Source organism: Solanum lycopersicum, chromosome 2 (genome assembly GCF_036512215.1).
Source record: "Solanum lycopersicum chromosome 2, SLM_r2.1".
Taxonomy (NCBI): domain Eukaryota; kingdom Viridiplantae; phylum Streptophyta; class Magnoliopsida; order Solanales; family Solanaceae; genus Solanum; species Solanum lycopersicum.
Window position 1 is genome coordinate 64,396,009 of NC_090801.1, and position 17,649 is coordinate 64,413,657.

General features: G+C 33.0%; 3 protein-coding genes across 3 annotated transcripts; all 3 read right to left on the reverse strand.

Moving 5' to 3' along the window:
• Positions 1–97: 97 nt before the first annotated feature.
• On the reverse strand, positions 98–4,484 carry LOC101263563 (putative glucose-6-phosphate 1-epimerase). Its single transcript, XM_004232373.5, has 10 exons — positions 4,185–4,484; positions 3,873–3,959; positions 3,039–3,149; positions 2,729–2,780; positions 2,300–2,437; positions 1,702–1,800; positions 1,273–1,370; positions 779–886; positions 589–670; positions 98–350 (listed from the first exon to the last, which is right to left on the reverse strand). Exons 1-10 carry the CDS (start codon positions 4,250–4,252, stop codon positions 285–287), a joined length of 909 nt encoding a protein of 302 aa, XP_004232421.1. The 5' UTR covers positions 4,253–4,484; the 3' UTR covers positions 98–284.
• A 476-nt stretch (positions 4,485–4,960) lies between these two features.
• Positions 4,961–7,495, reverse strand: LOC101263266 (laccase-11). The gene is made up of 6 exons (XM_004232372.5): positions 7,316–7,495; positions 7,085–7,236; positions 6,754–6,998; positions 6,504–6,632; positions 5,478–6,401; positions 4,961–5,387 (listed from the first exon to the last, which is right to left on the reverse strand). Exons 1-6 carry the CDS (start codon positions 7,412–7,414, stop codon positions 5,257–5,259), a joined length of 1,680 nt encoding a protein of 559 aa, XP_004232420.1. The 5' UTR covers positions 7,415–7,495; the 3' UTR covers positions 4,961–5,256.
• Positions 7,496–10,083: 2,588 nt separating this feature from the next.
• LOC101262977 (laccase-11-like) lies at positions 10,084–12,639 on the reverse strand. Its single transcript, XM_004232371.5, has 6 exons — positions 12,433–12,639; positions 12,185–12,336; positions 11,856–12,100; positions 11,621–11,749; positions 10,572–11,495; positions 10,084–10,486 (listed from the first exon to the last, which is right to left on the reverse strand). Exons 1-6 carry the CDS (start codon positions 12,529–12,531, stop codon positions 10,356–10,358), a joined length of 1,680 nt encoding a protein of 559 aa, XP_004232419.1. The 5' UTR covers positions 12,532–12,639; the 3' UTR covers positions 10,084–10,355.
• Positions 12,640–17,649: the final 5,010 nt, after the last annotated feature.

Sequence of the window (17,649 nt, forward strand, 5' to 3'; positions counted from 1 at the left end):
CCTGTTCCATCGTAAATCTTGGATAATTCAGCTTATGCACTTTGCACCTTCATATCGTTTACCTTGTACAATTAGGATTTTGCAAATACAGAGAAGATTGATGGGAGAGAAGATGTAAATATCACTTAACACTCTTAACTGCTATGAAATGCAGGTCATGTTAGATACAACATTATTCTTTATTTTGTATAGCCATTTTCAATCATTTTCTCAAGTGAGTCTTTTAAATTGAAAAGCAGGGGAGGGTTTCTCCAAAAAGTTGATTTCTCTTCCGGGAGGTATCTTTAAGCAACAGTTAGATGTTGTACAGCCGTCCAAGATTGCTCTGGTTCAAGCTGCACTGTTCCAATCTGATATGAACCAAAGAAAAACACACCAAAAAATGATATAAATTGCTTATTAGGTCAAGCATTTGAATCTTCTCAACCACAAGAGGAAAGACCACACAATTCGACAGACAATAGGATATTTGTCAGCAATTTGATCAAATGTATGAAGAGATCACACGCGGCACCTCAAAGTAAATGGGACACAAAAATCTAATCACACGCTTCAATTTAGAAATACAGAGAGATTCATTGTAAATACCTTGGCATTTTCAACACAAACAAAATCTTTATAGCTTTGTTCCATGGTCAAATGAGGGTTCCATAGAACAGCATCAGACCAACTGCACATACAAAACACAAGCAACTTGCTAAATTAGACAACTAGGGGGGCTAGACAGTTCTTTTAATAAACTCCATCACGGCAATGTGTCTGGGTACTAGTAACTCACTTGGTGTTTTTGATAGATATCTTATCACCCAAGCCATTATCTAGGTGTAACTCATTAGGTGCATCAAGATAAACACAGTCCACAAATCCAGGAAATGTCACCACATCTCTGAAACAGGTGAAATAATCAGAATGAGGATTAGGTTCTTGAGAGAATGACCTATATGCATGTACTAGAATCGCAACATTTCTTAGATTTCCTTGACAACAAAATAGTGCCAAAGTATAAGTACTTCAGAATTCTAGAAATATGGGTTGGTTTTAGGCAATATGTGAGTATTTGTATGTTCATTAGTGATTTTCATAGTTTATCATTAAGAGTATTAACCTGACTCGTGATGACAAAAATATAAAGCCCAACCAGACATCTCCCAGAGACATACGTTTGCAGAGAATATAAATTCTCAATTGCAGTCACGAATTCTTTAAGATAATAAGTATGTTCTGGGAGAAGTGAATGATGATTTCATGATATATTTGAGATCTCATACTGACCTTTCCTCTTTTCCCTCGACAGGGTTTGTGGGATCAGGAACCTTGTTTAGAGTTTTGCAACCTTTTAAACCATTAACTGATGCACCTGTTACAGAAGCCTGAAGAAGAGAATATTAGATGATAAAATCTTCTCTTTTTAGTGGATAACAATTTCAACAATGATCAAGAATCAATTTTACCCCAAAGATTATGAAATTCTAAGGAAATGAGTTAGCCTACATCAACCATGGAGCCAAAATGCTTGAGGTAAAAGAAAAAAGAAAAGGAACAAGTGAGGCCTATTTGACTTGAAGAGTGAGACAGCAGAACAGGAATATTTACTAGCATACAGGTGGTCAGGTCTTGAATCGCTGATAAATTTTAGGAGTTTTAGGAGATGCACCCAAACTATGGAAATTTCCAAGCACAAGTTGCCAGAGAAATACTTACGCTGAAGTAAGTATGCAGTGCAGTAGTGAATGAAAATGGCTTGTTGTCAGTATTTTTAACTGTGAGTTCTGTTGACAGGGTCTTCTTATCAAGAGTGATCTGCAATCAATTGCAAAATGAGAAATTAGAAGTTTTATCATGTACCACACGTGAATCATGATCAAAAGAATCCTCCCTTGTAACTATGAGAGAGCGGAAGGTATATCATAGACATCTATCAAATCAAATAGGTACTTTACCAAGGTATGTAAATGAGAGTCCTTTATCCAATTTCTCTATAACAAAAAGTCACATACCAATTATAGGTCTTGGATTTGAAAGTTGTGGGCTAATATATGTCGGGAAAGGGGCGATTAGCACATTCTATGTAGTTACTTTAGAAAAGTTACAAATTAACATAGGCAAATATAATTAGCAGATGCAAAGGTAGCTGGGCATTCCCCCTATAGATCTGCCATTAGCTTTCACCCTTCGTTTACTCAAACAGGTATTCGTCCAGTTTAGCTGTCTGTGACTGTAATTAGCTACAGAGGTGATATTAGAAACTAGTTCAAAATTTTGACTGGAAAGGCGAAAGATAAATATGTACTACTCAAACCTTGTAAAGAGCATGGAAACTATAGTCCCACATTGCACGGCTATAAGGCCCATCCCTTAGCTCCACAGTAACAACAGGTTTCTCCTTCACACTTTCAGAGCTAACAAGGGACCAATTCATGTTCCTTCCAAATCCGTGCTGTCAACCAGATGAGCATATATTTAAGACTCAAAACCAGCATTCAGAAACTGATCGGATAGCATGAAATATTCAAGAATAAGTTAAGGTATTGCATCACACAATTACCAATAGAACTGTAAGTAGAGATATAACTATTTTTCTAGTATGTAGCTAAGGGATAGAGTGCATTGGCAGAAGAAACTGTCACTTGATGCTTTTGTAAAGGAGTTGCTTCTCAATAAACAAATGCAACCTCTCTAACTTTAAGAAGTCTAAACTATATACATTGAAACATGAGAAGTAATTTACCTGCTGGATTGGGCCAGGTCCAAATTGTGGGAAACAATGTGGTATTCCTCCACTGTACAATGTAAAATAGTTAGTAAGGAAGGTGATATAACCTCTTTAGTTCTTTCCAATTTTAAATTTTGAAGGATAGTAGAAGATTGATAATACTGCATCTTTAACAAAAGTAAGGAAAAACGCTTCTAGTCAGGTGAATTGTAAATAATCAAACGTGCTCTACTGTGTTGAGGAAGAGGAAAGCTTAAGTTTTAGCTGTTCAAAAGAGCAAATATAACTGTGACCAAATTCTAGAACTTGAAAACTGGCTGATGACCTGATTGGTTTCTGACCATTGAATACAGCATCTGGTCGAACAAAAAGTAGATCTTTACTGTCTACTTTCCAAGATGTGACACAAGCTCCAAATAGATATAGCTCAGCCTCACTGCAAAATGAAGGAAAGAAGGCTTTTAGCCAATCGACCACATAAGCCAACTTTCAGGTAAGTACCCAGGAACAATTTTGACGAGCCTATTCAATATCTCTACATAGTACAAACCCAGTATCTCTACATAGTACAAACCCAGTGTTTTGAACTTGTAAAGCTATAGGAAGTATGAATTGCTGCATTACTCAAGAAATGATATTGCCATCGGAATGACTAATGCAGTACTACTAATATCACTGATAAACAGCTCATAGCATCATCAGACATCACTTTTGTTTCTAGAAAATTTAGCTATTGGTCCAGATCGGGATCAGTTCAACATGAAGTACTTGGAAGATCTTCCCCACCCACCTCATTACATAATGCATTAGTGAGTAAGTATGTCCCTTTCCTTTTTTGGCAACTCTTTAATTCTAACTTTCCGTATGTCATGTTTAAGACCAAAAATTAAAGAGCATTTTAGTAAGTTCTGCCTTTCATTAGTTTAAGACCACAAGATTCAAAAATCACTTTTACTAACAAATTGGAACCAAGGTAGTAATATTTAATCCTTTAAGATTAGATCTTTTCTGCAAAATGCAGTACCATTAAGATATCAGATTAAGGTTCAATATCAAACAGCCTACTTTTGCTACAACTATTTCTTACAATCCTACTTGGTATCCAACAAATTTACCATCATAGCACCAGAATCATCAATTTTAAAAACTAAGAATGTACCTTCCATGAGGAGAAGTCAAAACGACCTTGGGTAAATTCCCCAACCCTTCAGTAGATTTCACACTTGCAAATGCCATTCCTGAATATCTGTGACCAACCGCAACCCGTCAATTCAGCCAATTTCTCATCAAACACAAAACCCCACATAAAAAGATCGCATTTTTCAAGACTTGGGTCCAAAAAAAGCTTAAATCTTTGAAGAATTAATCACTAGTCTGGGAGCAGAAAATTGATTGATAAATGGGTGAAATGAAAGAAGAAGACATACCAAAAAATTATGATAGAGAGATGAAAAATGAAAGTGAAACTCACCGATTGACTCGCCGAAATTTTGAGGAGGTTAAGGGAGAGCAAGACCAGGTCATAGACAATGCTGCCATCTTCTATTTGATGGCAAAATTACTAAGGATTTGCAAAAAGTAAGTCTTTTTTGCTTTCAACTGAAGTTCTCTTTTTATTGCTCTGTGCAGTCCTTGTTGTCCACTGAACTACTTAAACTGGATATTGTGCCTCTACAATAAGTTCGAATATTCTTTTTTTTTTCTTTTGCTTTTATTGTTTTGAATATTTATTGAAGAAATTGGCTTTAAAGAAAAGTAATCCCAATATTCCATAATTGTAAGCCAATTTTTTCTATTTATAGTTGAATTTTTGTTTAGTTGTCTGTCATAATTTTTCACCCATTTTAATGCTTGCGTTCTTAAGACTCTGGTTGCAAATTATTTTTCAAAAGCCAAAGTCCTAAACTTTATCTCCCAAACCCATCAAATGCCACCTAGAAAATTAAAAACAAAGTAGCTAGGATGTCCTTTTCTGTTGTAAGTAGCTAGGATGTGTGGTTATCTGAGTTTCGACATATACTTCAAAGTGTTTTCTTGGTTTTGGCGCTTGCATTTTCTACCATGGAGTAATCGAATATTTTAGGACTTCTCATTAGCCATAGGTTTCCAGGTGCTTAACTGGATTAATTCAGGTTTGCTATAGTTGATAAATCTAAATGGTAATATTTGGTATGGTGATAAAAACATTAATGACTGATTGCAGGACTTGAATCTTTGTCATATAGATAGGGACAAATCAAAAGCAAGTATCAACAAACTTATTTCAATTCAATGATAAATATCAAACAAATTAGCAAAGTTCATGAAAACACAATCCAAATTGACAACAAAAGAAAAAAAAACAATCCAAAACCACATTTTTTTGTGTGGAAGTTTATGACAGCTCAAATTACAAACGAATTCCTTTAATTTTCTGGATGGAAACTCCTTTCTAAATTTATATGATCCTCGAAGCCTTTGCTTCCTTAGCTTATGGTGCATGAAGAGAATTGAAAACCTGCACAAAAAATCCATTTGTACAGAAAACAGAAAGCCTTGTGAAGTTAGCAAGTTGGAAGATCCTTTGGTGGAGGCAGAACATTATGATCTGATCCTGGTCCATCTTCCACTAAAAATGCTGTTTTCAGTCCCCAGCCTGTATGCAACTCCAGATGACAGTGGAAAAACCAGACCCCTTCATACAAAATTGGATATGTAAAGAAAAAGTTTTGAAACAATAGCAATAAGTTCATTTACTAAACTTGGTTGAAAACTAGCTAGGTACCTGGATTATCAGCCCTGAATCGAATAGCAGTCCAACCACCAGTTGGAACACCAACAGTATTTCTTTCTATAGGATCGATCAAGTTATACTTTGCTGGATCTTTTTTGGGGTCAAAATTTCCTACGCCAGTTCCAACCACAAAGAAGTTATAGCCATGGAGATGGAAAGGATGTGATTCCACCGATAACAAGTTGGTGTCTTGGATTACTATTTCAACTGTGGAATTGAAAGCAATTTTACTGATCCTAGTGCCTACATTTGTCCTTAGGTTGGCTGTAAGGGGTGCCCCTGTAAAATTGAATGGAGTAGGTGGTTTGTCTGGGAAATCTGGAGTGTACACACCCTTAATGTTGAAGTAATGAGACTGAAGAAGTGCAGTTTGTGGCATGATAAAGGAAATGTTGTTCAGAGATGCTGTAAGCCTAGTTCCATTTAGACAGGTGGGACAAGGATTAATTCCTAGGCCAACTGTAAACAAGAGGTGTCGATCAACATTTAGGGGAACGTTTGCTGGATATTTGGGAGTATTTAGGCTTTTGAGTTTAAAGTTATAGCTCAAAGCAAAGTCTGAGTCATTTTGTGCAGGCAAGGTAGGAAGTTTTGGAATCACGGTTTCTGGGATTCCCTTGTACTGGAAAATAGCAGTGGCAGTCTTGTTATCCACACTGATTGGAGCATCCATGAAGGCCCTTGCAGCCATGAAGTATCTTCCTGGAACTCGGTTGGCGCGAACCAGAACATTTGTAGTCTGGCCTGGTGCAATTAGAATTGCGTCTGTGGTGAATGGTTTCGTGTAGACTGCATCAATTTCTACCACTGTGAAGGTATGGTTAGCCAGGGCAAAAAAGAGCTCATCATTGAGAGCAGCATTGACAATTCTCAACAGGTATGTCTTTCCTTTTTCAACTTCCATGGCAAAAGTATCTGAAAAGAAATTCAAACATTGGATTATGTTGGAAGCAAATACTCTTAACAACCATATATGATTGAAATATTCCACTCAATATCAAAATCTTCCATTCTTACGTTTCTCAGAACATGGAAAAAGAGGCCCTGGCTTTCCATTGATCGTGTGAGCATCAGACATATTAGGAGGAATACCCAATGCATTTCCTTGTTTCTCAACTGCTTCAACATCAGCATTCCACCATTCCCCTGCATCACAATCAGATAGAAGCATTGCTGTCATTTAATTTCTTTCATTCTTTGCTACAAGAGAAGTTCAAGAAATTATGGTGGTGAAATTCTATGTATATTAACGAGTGCCAACGCTCACCTAGTACGAGTACTTCTTCCCTATCTGGTTGAGGAAAAGGGAAGGGAGTGCCTTTTTGTGGCATTATCACTATTGCACCATAGACAGTTGCCCTTAGCCAAAGAATATGTGCATGCCACCATAAGGTTCCTCTTTGTCCTGTTACATTGAAATCATAAACATAGCTATTTCCTGTCTGGATAGGGCATTGAGTTATGTAAGCTGGACCGTCTGCCCAACCATTACGATATTGTTTCAAACCATGCCTACAAGAATTAGAACAAAAACATTCTGTTTCAGCATCTGAAAGTTGAGAGACTTCAATTTTCATCTACTTCTAATTTTATCTTACCAATGGATGGACAAGTTATATTGTACATAGTTAGTAACATTGATTTGAACTCTATCTCCTTCTCTAGCATATATAGTTGGCCCTGGAAATCCGCCATTTACTGTAACCATTTGTTTTGCATTGCACAATCTGCTCACATTTGACAATTTCACCTGTAAACCACAAATAGTTTACCATGATGAAAAGATTTCAACGAAAAGTAAACAAAATTCAAAAATTGAAAGTACTAACATCAAATTGATATTTCTTAAGGGCAGCCTCAACAGGTAGACAAATGAAACAGAGAAATCCAAAGGCAAGTAAGCCTAAAAAACTTGTCTGCTTTGTCATTTCCTTAATTGGCTTAGAAACTCTATGACAAGTATGTGGAATGGGATGAGACTAAGCATATTTATATACAAGGGAAATGTCATATAAGTTGTTAAGGGAAAAGGAAGTTGTAAGAGAGATATATTAGGTACATAAAGTATTTGAATTTGCTGTTACTGCAAAGCCTTTAAGCAATACAAAGATGTAGACATTTTTAAAGCCATTGACTGACGTAGAGGCTAAATTCAAAATCCACCACATTCAAGCTCTTAACAAAAATAAATAAATGTTCGTTGTGCTATTGTAGTCATGTAAACCTACTATGAATATCACCATTTTCATATTTTTTTTATGGCTAATTTTATTATCTCTGACACTGAAATAGCAACTTCATTCATTAGAATTTTCTATAGATTTACTCTTCTCTCAACAAGCTGCTTTACTCTCTTTTTTTCTTGCATGGTATGTTAACTAAAAAAAATATAATTTTAATAACTCAGAATGGTAATTGATGCCGACTCAAGCACTTTAATGGCTTAAAATCAAAAATAAATTAGAGCTCTTAAATTTTTTTGAATAATAATAATACTTTTTTTTTAATTTTAAATCTATTATTCTAGTTTTCTTTTAAGATGCGAAGTGTTTGGAAATGCATATCTTAAAAAACTATTTTGAGATGCAAAGTTGTTTCTTTCTTTTTATATGCAAAAATATTTTATTTTGTAAATAGTACTTTTTCATTTGTCTAATTTTGGCTTGATATAGTGTTTTAAGTTTAATAAGAAATAGCAATATTTTTTAAATCGTATAATCTTAAAATAAAGATTAAAACTAACTTTATAATTTTGTTCTATTTTTTAAGAGTAGTTGTAATAATCTTACTATTGTTAAATAGAATCTTTAAATTTGGAGGCCTAAAGTAAGTGTCTTATTTTTCAAATACATATAGTAATCATAGAGGTGTCAAAATAGGTTATCCTAACGGGCTAGAGAGTTAAATGGATTGAAACGGGCTGATCCCTTTAATTAAAGGGCCAATAAAATAGCGGCTCAACCCAATTCTAAACAGGCCATGGGTTGGGACGGGGTGACCCTTCAATCAAAAAATGAACAATATTACTCTCTTAAAAAGAGTACCGAATGTTGACGCCTATGAACACGACATCAATTCATAAAGAATTCACTTATAAATCACACACTTCAATGAATACTTACAAAAATACATTTGTGAATCACACACTTTGGTGAATACTTATAAAAATACATAATAGTCAACGTAAGATTTAGCGGATAAATGTTGATCATTTCACCATTTCTCCCACAAAAACTAGCTGGTTTAAAAGATTTCCAGCAACACAAGGCAGCCTAAATACTAAACAAATCTAAATATCTAAATATTACATGACGCATTAATTAATGTTTTATAACTCCGCTTCTACTTCCACTGTCGATCACATTTGAATCAACATGTGATATTATTTTCTTAAGAAGTTCATCTTCATCTACAGTTCACCATGCAAGATGATATTTCAAAATATTTGATTTTTTATTTTTCAAAATATTTATTCATAAAAATTTTACAAGTAAAACACTATTAAAAATATATATAAAAATATTTTAAAATATTAATAGCCCACGGACTGGCCTCTGAGATTTGGGGGTGGGCCTAAGAGGCCAACGGGCCAAATAGGGCGGGCTAAAAAGCGTCGTTCATAAATGGGCCAAAAATATTAAGCTCAACTCCACTTATTTCAAGGGTTGGGTTGGGCCGACCTTGCGGGCCAAACCCACTTTGACGGCTCTACATATAGAGCCGTCTAACTTAACCCCGCACTATAACTTTTTGGAGGTAAATCACAATCAATTCTTAATGGTATTCCCTCTGTCCACAATTGTTTGATAAGTATACTAAAAATAGATGTTTAAGATTAATTGTCAATTTAAACAATCAAGAAATAATTAGTATTTTTTTCAATTTTGCCCTTAATAATCACTCCATTTTGTTCAATTAAAAAGTTATGTAGATTTTTGATATCCTTGGTATAATTAGGTTATATTAATCAAATTACACTTTGTATTAAATTTTTCTTGGGAGGAGTGCATGAACCTTACCATGACAAATAATTAGAGATATAGGGAGTATTTTACAAGTAAAATGAACCGCTAATAAATACGTGAAGTTCAGTAAAAATTAATATAGTACACCTTTTTAAGATCATTTTGGGAATGAAAAATGTTGAACCGACAAAGATACGGTACACTTACATTTAAACATTGTTCTACGTTACTAATGTTTTCAATTTTATTTGTTATTTCACCAGATGTTTTAAACTTCAAGGTGCTAGTACAATTTTCCCCTAAAAACCATGGTCAAATTCTTCATAGAATTAGAGTTATATATGCATAAAATTAATCCCTATTTCACTTGCATCACTTTCCAAATCAGGCACTACTAGAAAAAATCAGAATTTCCAATAGAAAATTCTGGTAATGTCTTCCCCTTAAGTTTCTGTTCAACTTTTTAAGACTTCCATTACCTGAATAAATACTCAAAGAACTGTTTGTGCAGTCGTGTAATTTTTTTGTTCTCAAGCTTGAGGGGATTTTTTTGGGCTTTTGCTCTAAATTTACACAGTTTTGTAGCAATTTTACACAGGTTTGCTATAATTGTTTAAACTGTCAAAGTCAAGTAGTATCAACAGACTATATTTCAATCCAAGTAGATAGGGAAGTCCCTAAAAAACAACAGCCCAAAGTCACATTTTTATGTGTGGACCTTTATTACAACTCAAATTACATTTAAATTCCTCCTTCATTTTTCCAATTTTGCATATTTTTCCTATTCACACTGTCTAAAGTGTATATATATATAATCATCAAAGTCTTTTGTTTCCTTATGGGAAAATAAAACAAATCTGTAAACTTGCACAAGAAATCCATCTGAACATATAAAAGTAAAGCCTTAGCATGATGGAAGGTCCTTTGGTGGAGGCAGAATACTATAATCTGATCCTGCTCCATTTTCCACTAAAAATGCTGTTTTCAGTCCCCAGCCTGTGTGCAACTCCAGATGACAGTGGAAAAACCACACCCCTTCACAAAAAATTAGGATATGTTTAACAATAAATTTTCAAAACAATAGAGAAGTTTTAACTAAATTTGGCCGAAAACTGGGTACCTGGATTATCAGCTCTGAATCGAATAGCAGTCCAACCACCAGTTGGAACACCTACAGTATTTCTTTCAATAGGATCAATCAGGTTGTATTTTGCTGGATCTTTTTTGAGGTCAAAGTTTCCAATGCCAGTTCCAACCACAAAGAAATTGTAGCCATGGAGATGGAAAGGATGGGATTCCACCGATAACAAGTTGGTGTCTTGGATTACTATTTCAACTGTGGAATTGAAAGCAATTTTACTGATCCTAGTGCCTACATTTGTCCTTAGGTTGGCTGTAAGGGGTGCCCCTGTAAAATTGAATGGAGTAGGTGGTTTGTCTGGGAAATCTGGAGTGTACACACCCTTAATGTTGAAGTAATGAGATTGAAGAAGTGCAGTTTGTGGCATGATAAAGGATATGTTGTTCAAAGAAGCTGTTAGCCTAGTTCCATTTAGACAGGTGGGGCAGGGATTTATCCCAAGGCCAACTGTTAACAGGAGGTGTCTATCAACATTTAGGGGAACGTTTGCTGGATATTTGGGAGTATTTAGGCTTTTGAGTTTAGAGTTATAGCTCAAAGCAAAGTCCGAGTCATTTTGTGCAGGCAAGGTAGGAAGTTTTGGAATCACGGTTTCTGGGATTCCCTTGTACTGGAAAATAGCAGTGGCAGTCTTGTTATCCACACTGATTGGAGCATCCATGAAGGCCCTTGCAGCCATGAAGTATCTTCCTGGAACTCGGTTGGCTCGAACCAGAACATTTGTAGTCTGGCCTGGTGCAATTAGAATTGCGTCTGTGGTGAATGGTTTCGTGTAGACTGCATCAATTTCTACCACTGTGAAGGTATGGTTAGCCAGGGCAAAAAAGAGCTCATCATTGAGAGCAGCATTGATAATTCTCAACAGGTATGTCTTTCCTTTTTCAACTTCCATAGCAAAAGTATCTGACAAGTGATTGGATCATGGTTAGTATGTGTATGATTTGCATGCTAACATTGTTGCTAGTCATATTTATTTTGATAAGATAGGGTTTGAATACTTGAACGAATATCAGTATCTTAATTCTTACGTTTCTCAGAACATGGAAAAAGAGGCCCTGGCTTTCCGTTGATCGTGTGAGCATCAGACATATTAGGAGGTAAGCCTAATGCATTTCCTTGTTTCTCAACTTGTTCAACATCAGCATTCCACCATTCCCCTATCAATATTTAAGTGTAAGAAGTGTCATGTTTCGTTCATGCTTTGCACTAAGAGAAGTTCAAATTAATTTTGGTCTGTGTATATTAATGAGTGTCAAGTCTCACCTAGTACAAGTACTTCTTCCCTATCTGGTTGAGGAAAAGGGAAGGGAGTTCCTCCTTGTGGCATTATCACTATTGCTCCATAGACAGTTGCCCTTAGCCAAAGAATATGTGCATGCCACCATAAGGTTCCTCTTTGTCCTGTTACATTGAAGTCATAAACATAGCTATTTCCTGTCTGGATAGGGCACTGAGTTATGTAAGCTGGACCGTCTGCCCAACCATTGCGATATTGTTTCAAACCATGCCTGCAAGAATCAGGAAAAAAAAAAATCTGTTTTAGCCTTTGAAAGCTCAGAAACTTCAATTCCATCTAAATCTAATGCTCTTACCAATGGATGGACAAGTTATATTGTGCGTAGTTAGTAACATTGATTTGAACTCTATCTCCTTCTCTAGCATATATAGTTGGCCCCGGAAATCCTCCATTAACTGTAACCATTTGTTTTGCATGGCATAATCTGCTCACATTTGACACTTTAACCTGTAAAAGACGAAAAAAGGTGCCAAATGAGCTAGCTAGTAGCTAATTAAGAACCAAAATAAACAAAAGCACATTTTGAAAATTAAAGAGACTAACATCAAATTGATATTTCTTAAGGGCAGCCTCAGCAGGTAGACAAATGAAACAAAGAAAACCAAAGGCAAGGACGCCTAACAAACATGTCCGCGCTGCCATTTTCTTTGGTAGAAGCTATTGAACAACTGTTTGGATGATGAGAGAAAGAATGTAAATTAGAGATACATTTATACAAGGCAAATTCGATCAGTTTGTTGTAACAGAGATTAGGTGGAAAAGGATTCCAATGGCCTGCACTGCAAAGCTTTTAAGCAAATACTGATGAAGACATTTTGGGAGCCATTGACTAACGTAGAGGCTAAATTCAAAATTAAAGCGAATATACTCAAACAAGAATATAAAATAGTACTTAGTATATCAACTTTACCTTAACCGTAAAGGAAGAAGATAATTTCACTGTTTGGTGCTATTGCATATTGAGGTGGACGCATGTAATAAGGACATATTTCTATAACTTACTTCCATAGTTTCCATATACTAAAAATTCTCAAAGATAATTACGGTAAACGTTCATAAAAAATAAAATATGATAAGTTAAAATATATTAATAGCGTGAACAAAAAATTTAGTTTTATTAGTATATAATAAAGGATAAAAACACATACGAAAAGGAGTAAAGTAATAAAGATTCTGCAGAGACTTATTAATTCTAAGTGCTAATTTTACTTCTAAGATTTAGTTGCTTTTCTTTATTTCCTCGAATTCGTGGCCACATTTTGCTTAGATTTCACTTAAAATGTGTTTCCTTTAACGATGAACAACCCCTCATTCGAAACAAATTGTACATTAGTAGCAGAAAAAACAACTTGTGCAGCTAAAAAATGTTAAATTACCAGGTTTAATTTACTGCATTGCATTTGATCAATGAACAAATAGATATAGTTGTACTGTGTTAAAAAGAAATAAATTTTGGGTTTAAGTCAATCTCAAAACTTAGTTCAAGAAGAGACCATCCGTCCTTTTTACCATCAATGTGGACTCTTCACACAAACATTCATGTTTAGGGTTGGACATCTAAATTGCATTGGGCGATTTCATATAGGTAAACAAAAATTGGGATGACTGTTGCTCCAATGTAATGTCATGTTTATTTGGGTTTAACTCAATCCAAAATAGATGCATATAATCCATCACTTCTACGCTCTAATGCGGAGTCTTCACACACAGACGTTTGAAGCATATTGAACAATTTAATACGAAGGGCAACGTGACATCAATAATGAAAATTGGGATAAGTCTTGCTCAAGTATCATATTAAGGAATTAAATTTTTGGATGTAACTCAACTCAAAATAATTCCCTAAATTAGTACTCTATTTTTTTCAAACATGTATCCGACATTATTTTCTAATAATAATTTTTCCAAACCAAACGCATATGCAAGTTTTATCACATGCTCATGATTTTTAATTTTAATTCGGTAATTTAAGGAAAGGAAATAATAGAAGAACAAAAAGGGAAATATCACAATTATTATATTATACTTGTAGTTCATTTTTGGAAGGAAAAAAAATATGTAGAACATTAAGTATTTATTGCTCTGTTAATTTTTTTATAAAAAAAAAATAAATATTACTCAGTTAAACTACAAAATAGATTAAAAAAAAATTATACAGGGATCAAATCCATTGGAAGTGTCCTATCGAGCTCATGGGAAATACTAGAAATGAATGGTAGTTGAACTCTCAGTTTCATTGGCTGCTCATCTTAGCAATTGATATAGACATTTATAAAATTGAAGGGAATATTACTAAAATAAAATAAATTCGTTATGCTTTTATAATCATGAAGATCTATCATGAGTTTCATCATTTTTTAGATATTTTTTTATTATCTGTGAGTTTGAATACAAGTTAACTATTACTTAATCATTGTTTAATTAATATATATTTTTACTTTATTTAATTATCTTAGTATGATAAGTTATATTAATTTGATGTAAATACTTATTTAACATTGTTTATCTTTTACTCTTCTCTAAACTAGATTATTATTATTATTCATATGTAAGTATTCTAAGAGAGCTTAATTTCTATTAAACATGACATGTAAGAATTTTTTTTACATTATTAAATCACCAAAAGGAAAAATGCAAATAATCATCAGTAAAAATACAAATATATATTTTTAAAAAGTGAGATAGAAGTATAACAGATTACAATGAAGGAGGATGAAGATTGGTAGACATTTAGCAGATGTAACTCTTCACCTAAAAGTCACAAATATTACATTATAATTTTATTCATATATTCTCACATCAAAACATAAAATGTCTCAGTTGACTTAAATACTTAATGAGAAAAAAAAAATGTAATATATTATAAATTAACTTTATGCAATTAATCAAGCATTTTCACAATAGAAATACATGGATCTCTTTAACCTTTTTTGATCAAGTATAAAAAAATATGATTTCTTTTGTCATGCAATGTTTGGAGTCTATATTGGAACCTTGCATTGTTGGGCCCATTCAGGTTTAGCGCTTTCAACATGATTTTTTCATACCCGAAACTCGAATGTAAAAGATCTCGTTTAGAATGAAATAGTCTCACTACTGCACCATAAATACAATGATGACGTAGTAGTAATCCTGTTAAGAAAATGAATAGAGAATGCCAATGGTGTTAGTAAGTAACTGCTATTTGGGCTTTCCATCAGCAAAAGAGGACGCAGCCCACTTAGCTTGGACTAACAAGAACCTATTTCTAGCCCAACTAGAAAAACAGCCTGCTGAACTTTTCATGCCATCATTTGAATTTTGTCCATTATTTTAAAAGTTATGCAAATATAACCTTTGAAAAATTATCCTTTCAGACAACTTTAGACTCGAGTCTAATATTAGCTCATAACATTAGATTATCGTCTAGCCAAAACATACAAATTTTAAATCATAGTCTAATTGTTTTCTCATAAAATTATCAATTTACTCAAAATAGATTTTTTACACCACATTTTGAAAGATTCATAAGTTAATTTTTTTAAAAAAATCAGTTGCTAGATAGTTTTCTCAAAAATAGACATGGAATAAAAATTCATGTAACAGTCACAAGGATTAAATATTTATAATCTCAATTTTCTCATTTGAGATTAAGATAAACCCACTTCAACGATATACAAAAATTTTAATTGATTTATTATTTAATAGTAAACCACATTTAATCGTATATACTCAACAATATTAATCGCTGGTATGATAATTAAGTGGACATAGAAATTTTTTTACTCTATGAATATTAAACACACAATTGAAATCATCTTGAATAAAATAATTTTTAAAATATAGAAGTGAGAAAATAGAAAATGTTAAAGTTTGTGAGCTGGCAAGTCATGGGATAGAATGATTAGATACGGAATGGATGCCCAAACATGAATATCGAAACATCACATGACAAGATACATTTTTACACGCACCATTGAAGTACATCTACTGTGGCCTTACTCTACTTTCAACTTCTCTGGTCCCTTTGTAATACTTTCTTCGTCTCAATTTTTAACTCGACACAAAATTTAATAATATGTATAATGTATTTAAAATATCACTTAATAATTAAAATATTATAATTAACAAATTATTAAATTAATTGAAAAGAAAATTAGATAAGTTAAATAAAAATAAATGTAAGGGGAAATATTAAAAAATTTAACGAATGATATAATTTCTTAATTTTAGGATAAATTTAATTTGACTTTCTAAGAAAATTGGTATAGTTGTAGTGGGATGCTTTTAATTGTTAAATTATATTTTTTAAAATTAATTTAATTAATTTTTAAAATTAAATTAGATTATATTAATCTAATATTTTAAATAAAAATTATAAATATTTTAAATTATAAATTTTAATCTTTTACATATTAATATGATGAAAAAAGTATATCATAAAATATTAATTAAAATTATTATCGTCTTTAAAAATAAACGAAAATAATAATCGATAACAGTTGAACATGCTTGGGTGATGCACCCTTCCAAGAGCTGAAAATAATTAAAGAGACAATGCAAAACCTGACACATATAACCTCCAATCAGGTCTTCCACACCTCCTTTTGTCTTGATATTAATTGCTAAAATTATTTAGATTAATCATTATACTAGTATGTAGATAATGTTTATACTGTGATTTTTTCTAAACCGATTATAGCATAATATTTTTCTATTTTTGTAAAGGTTATCTGTAATATATATTAAGCGTGCTATGAAAATATTAGAACTATTATTCTGAGTGAATTTTATGTGATGGTGTAAAAAGTTGATATGATAGTACTTATTCTTTTGTGTAATTCATTCAAAAATAGAAAGAACATATCAATTTAAGCTATCATAAATATAAAATTAAAAAAATATCACTGATCATGAATTGTGATGAGATAGTTAAGATTCTAATTTGGATAGAAATTTTTTTTATTGAAATTGTTGTTGATGTTGCGAGTGACTTGCCCATTGAAATAAGTCATGCAATATCTAAATCTAAATTTCATTTGATACCAATACAATCGAAAAGAAAAAAAGAAGAGGAAAATGAGAGTGATATGTATAGATATTGTGTCTGTTTAATCATTTTCAGCGAATACATATAAGAAATTATAATCTTTTTACTGCTCATGAATGGTTGTTGCTTTTCAATAATAGATCGATGCTTCTATAAAATGAAAAAGAAAATGCTCTGCATTTGGTGATTTAGAATGAGGATAATGCTCAAGTACCTACTCAATCTATGCCCTAAATCTCAGAGACACACTTATACTATACTAAGGTCCTATTATCCCTGAACTTATTTTATTAATAATTTTTTACCCCTTTTTGACCTACGTGACACTATCTTGTGGGCCCAATGATGGTTGACTTTTTTTTTCCAAACCAGTGTCACGTAGGCTAAAAAGGGATAGAAAATTACTTATAAAATAAGATCAGGAGGGTAATAGGACCTTAGTATAGTATAAGTGTGTCTCTGGAATTTCGGACATAGGTTGAGAGGATACTTGTGTATTATCCTTTTAGAATGTAATAAGTATTTAATTGGTTCATATATATGCTATATGTCTTTTAATTTATTTTTTAGTTGAGAAAAAAATATACTTAATAACCTTAATCACGAGAATATTTGTCTGAAATTTTATTCCTCTCTTATAAAACTTCTCAATTAATTAATATAACGCTCCTCCAATTGTTAGAATGAGTGGGAGGCTTAGGAAAGATTTTGATTTATTGAATAAGTTTTGT

Excerpts from the sequence above, each read along its gene's own strand:
- LOC101263266 (XM_004232372.5), bottom strand. The coding sequence starts at position 7,414 with ATGACAAAGCAGACAAGTTTTTTAGGCTTACTTGCCTTTGGATTTCTC. Across the intron at positions 6,999-7,084 it reads TATAACTTGTCCATCCATTG|GCATGGTTTGAAACAATATC; the intron begins GTAAGATAAAAT and ends TAATTCTTGTAG. Across the intron at positions 6,402-6,503 it reads TTTTCCATGTTCTGAGAAAC|ATACTTTTGCCATGGAAGTT; the intron begins GTAAGAATGGAA and ends ATTTCTTTTCAG.
- LOC101262977 (XM_004232371.5), bottom strand. The coding sequence starts at position 12,531 with ATGGCAGCGCGGACATGTTTGTTAGGCGTCCTTGCCTTTGGTTTTCTT. Across the intron at positions 12,337-12,432 it reads TTAAGAAATATCAATTTGAT|GTTAAAGTGTCAAATGTGAG; the intron begins GTTAGTCTCTTT and ends CGTCTTTTACAG. Across the intron at positions 11,750-11,855 it reads GGAAGAAGTACTTGTACTAG|GGGAATGGTGGAATGCTGAT; the intron begins GTGAGACTTGAC and ends AAATATTGATAG.
- LOC101263563 (XM_004232373.5), bottom strand. The coding sequence starts at position 4,252 with ATGGCAGCATTGTCTATGACCTGGTCTTGCTCTCCCTTAACCTCCTCA. Across the intron at positions 3,960-4,184 it reads AAATTTCGGCGAGTCAATCG|ATATTCAGGAATGGCATTTG; the intron begins GTGAGTTTCACT and ends GGTTGGTCACAG. Across the intron at positions 2,781-3,038 it reads AATGGTCAGAAACCAATCAG|TGGAGGAATACCACATTGTT; the intron begins GTCATCAGCCAG and ends TACATTGTACAG.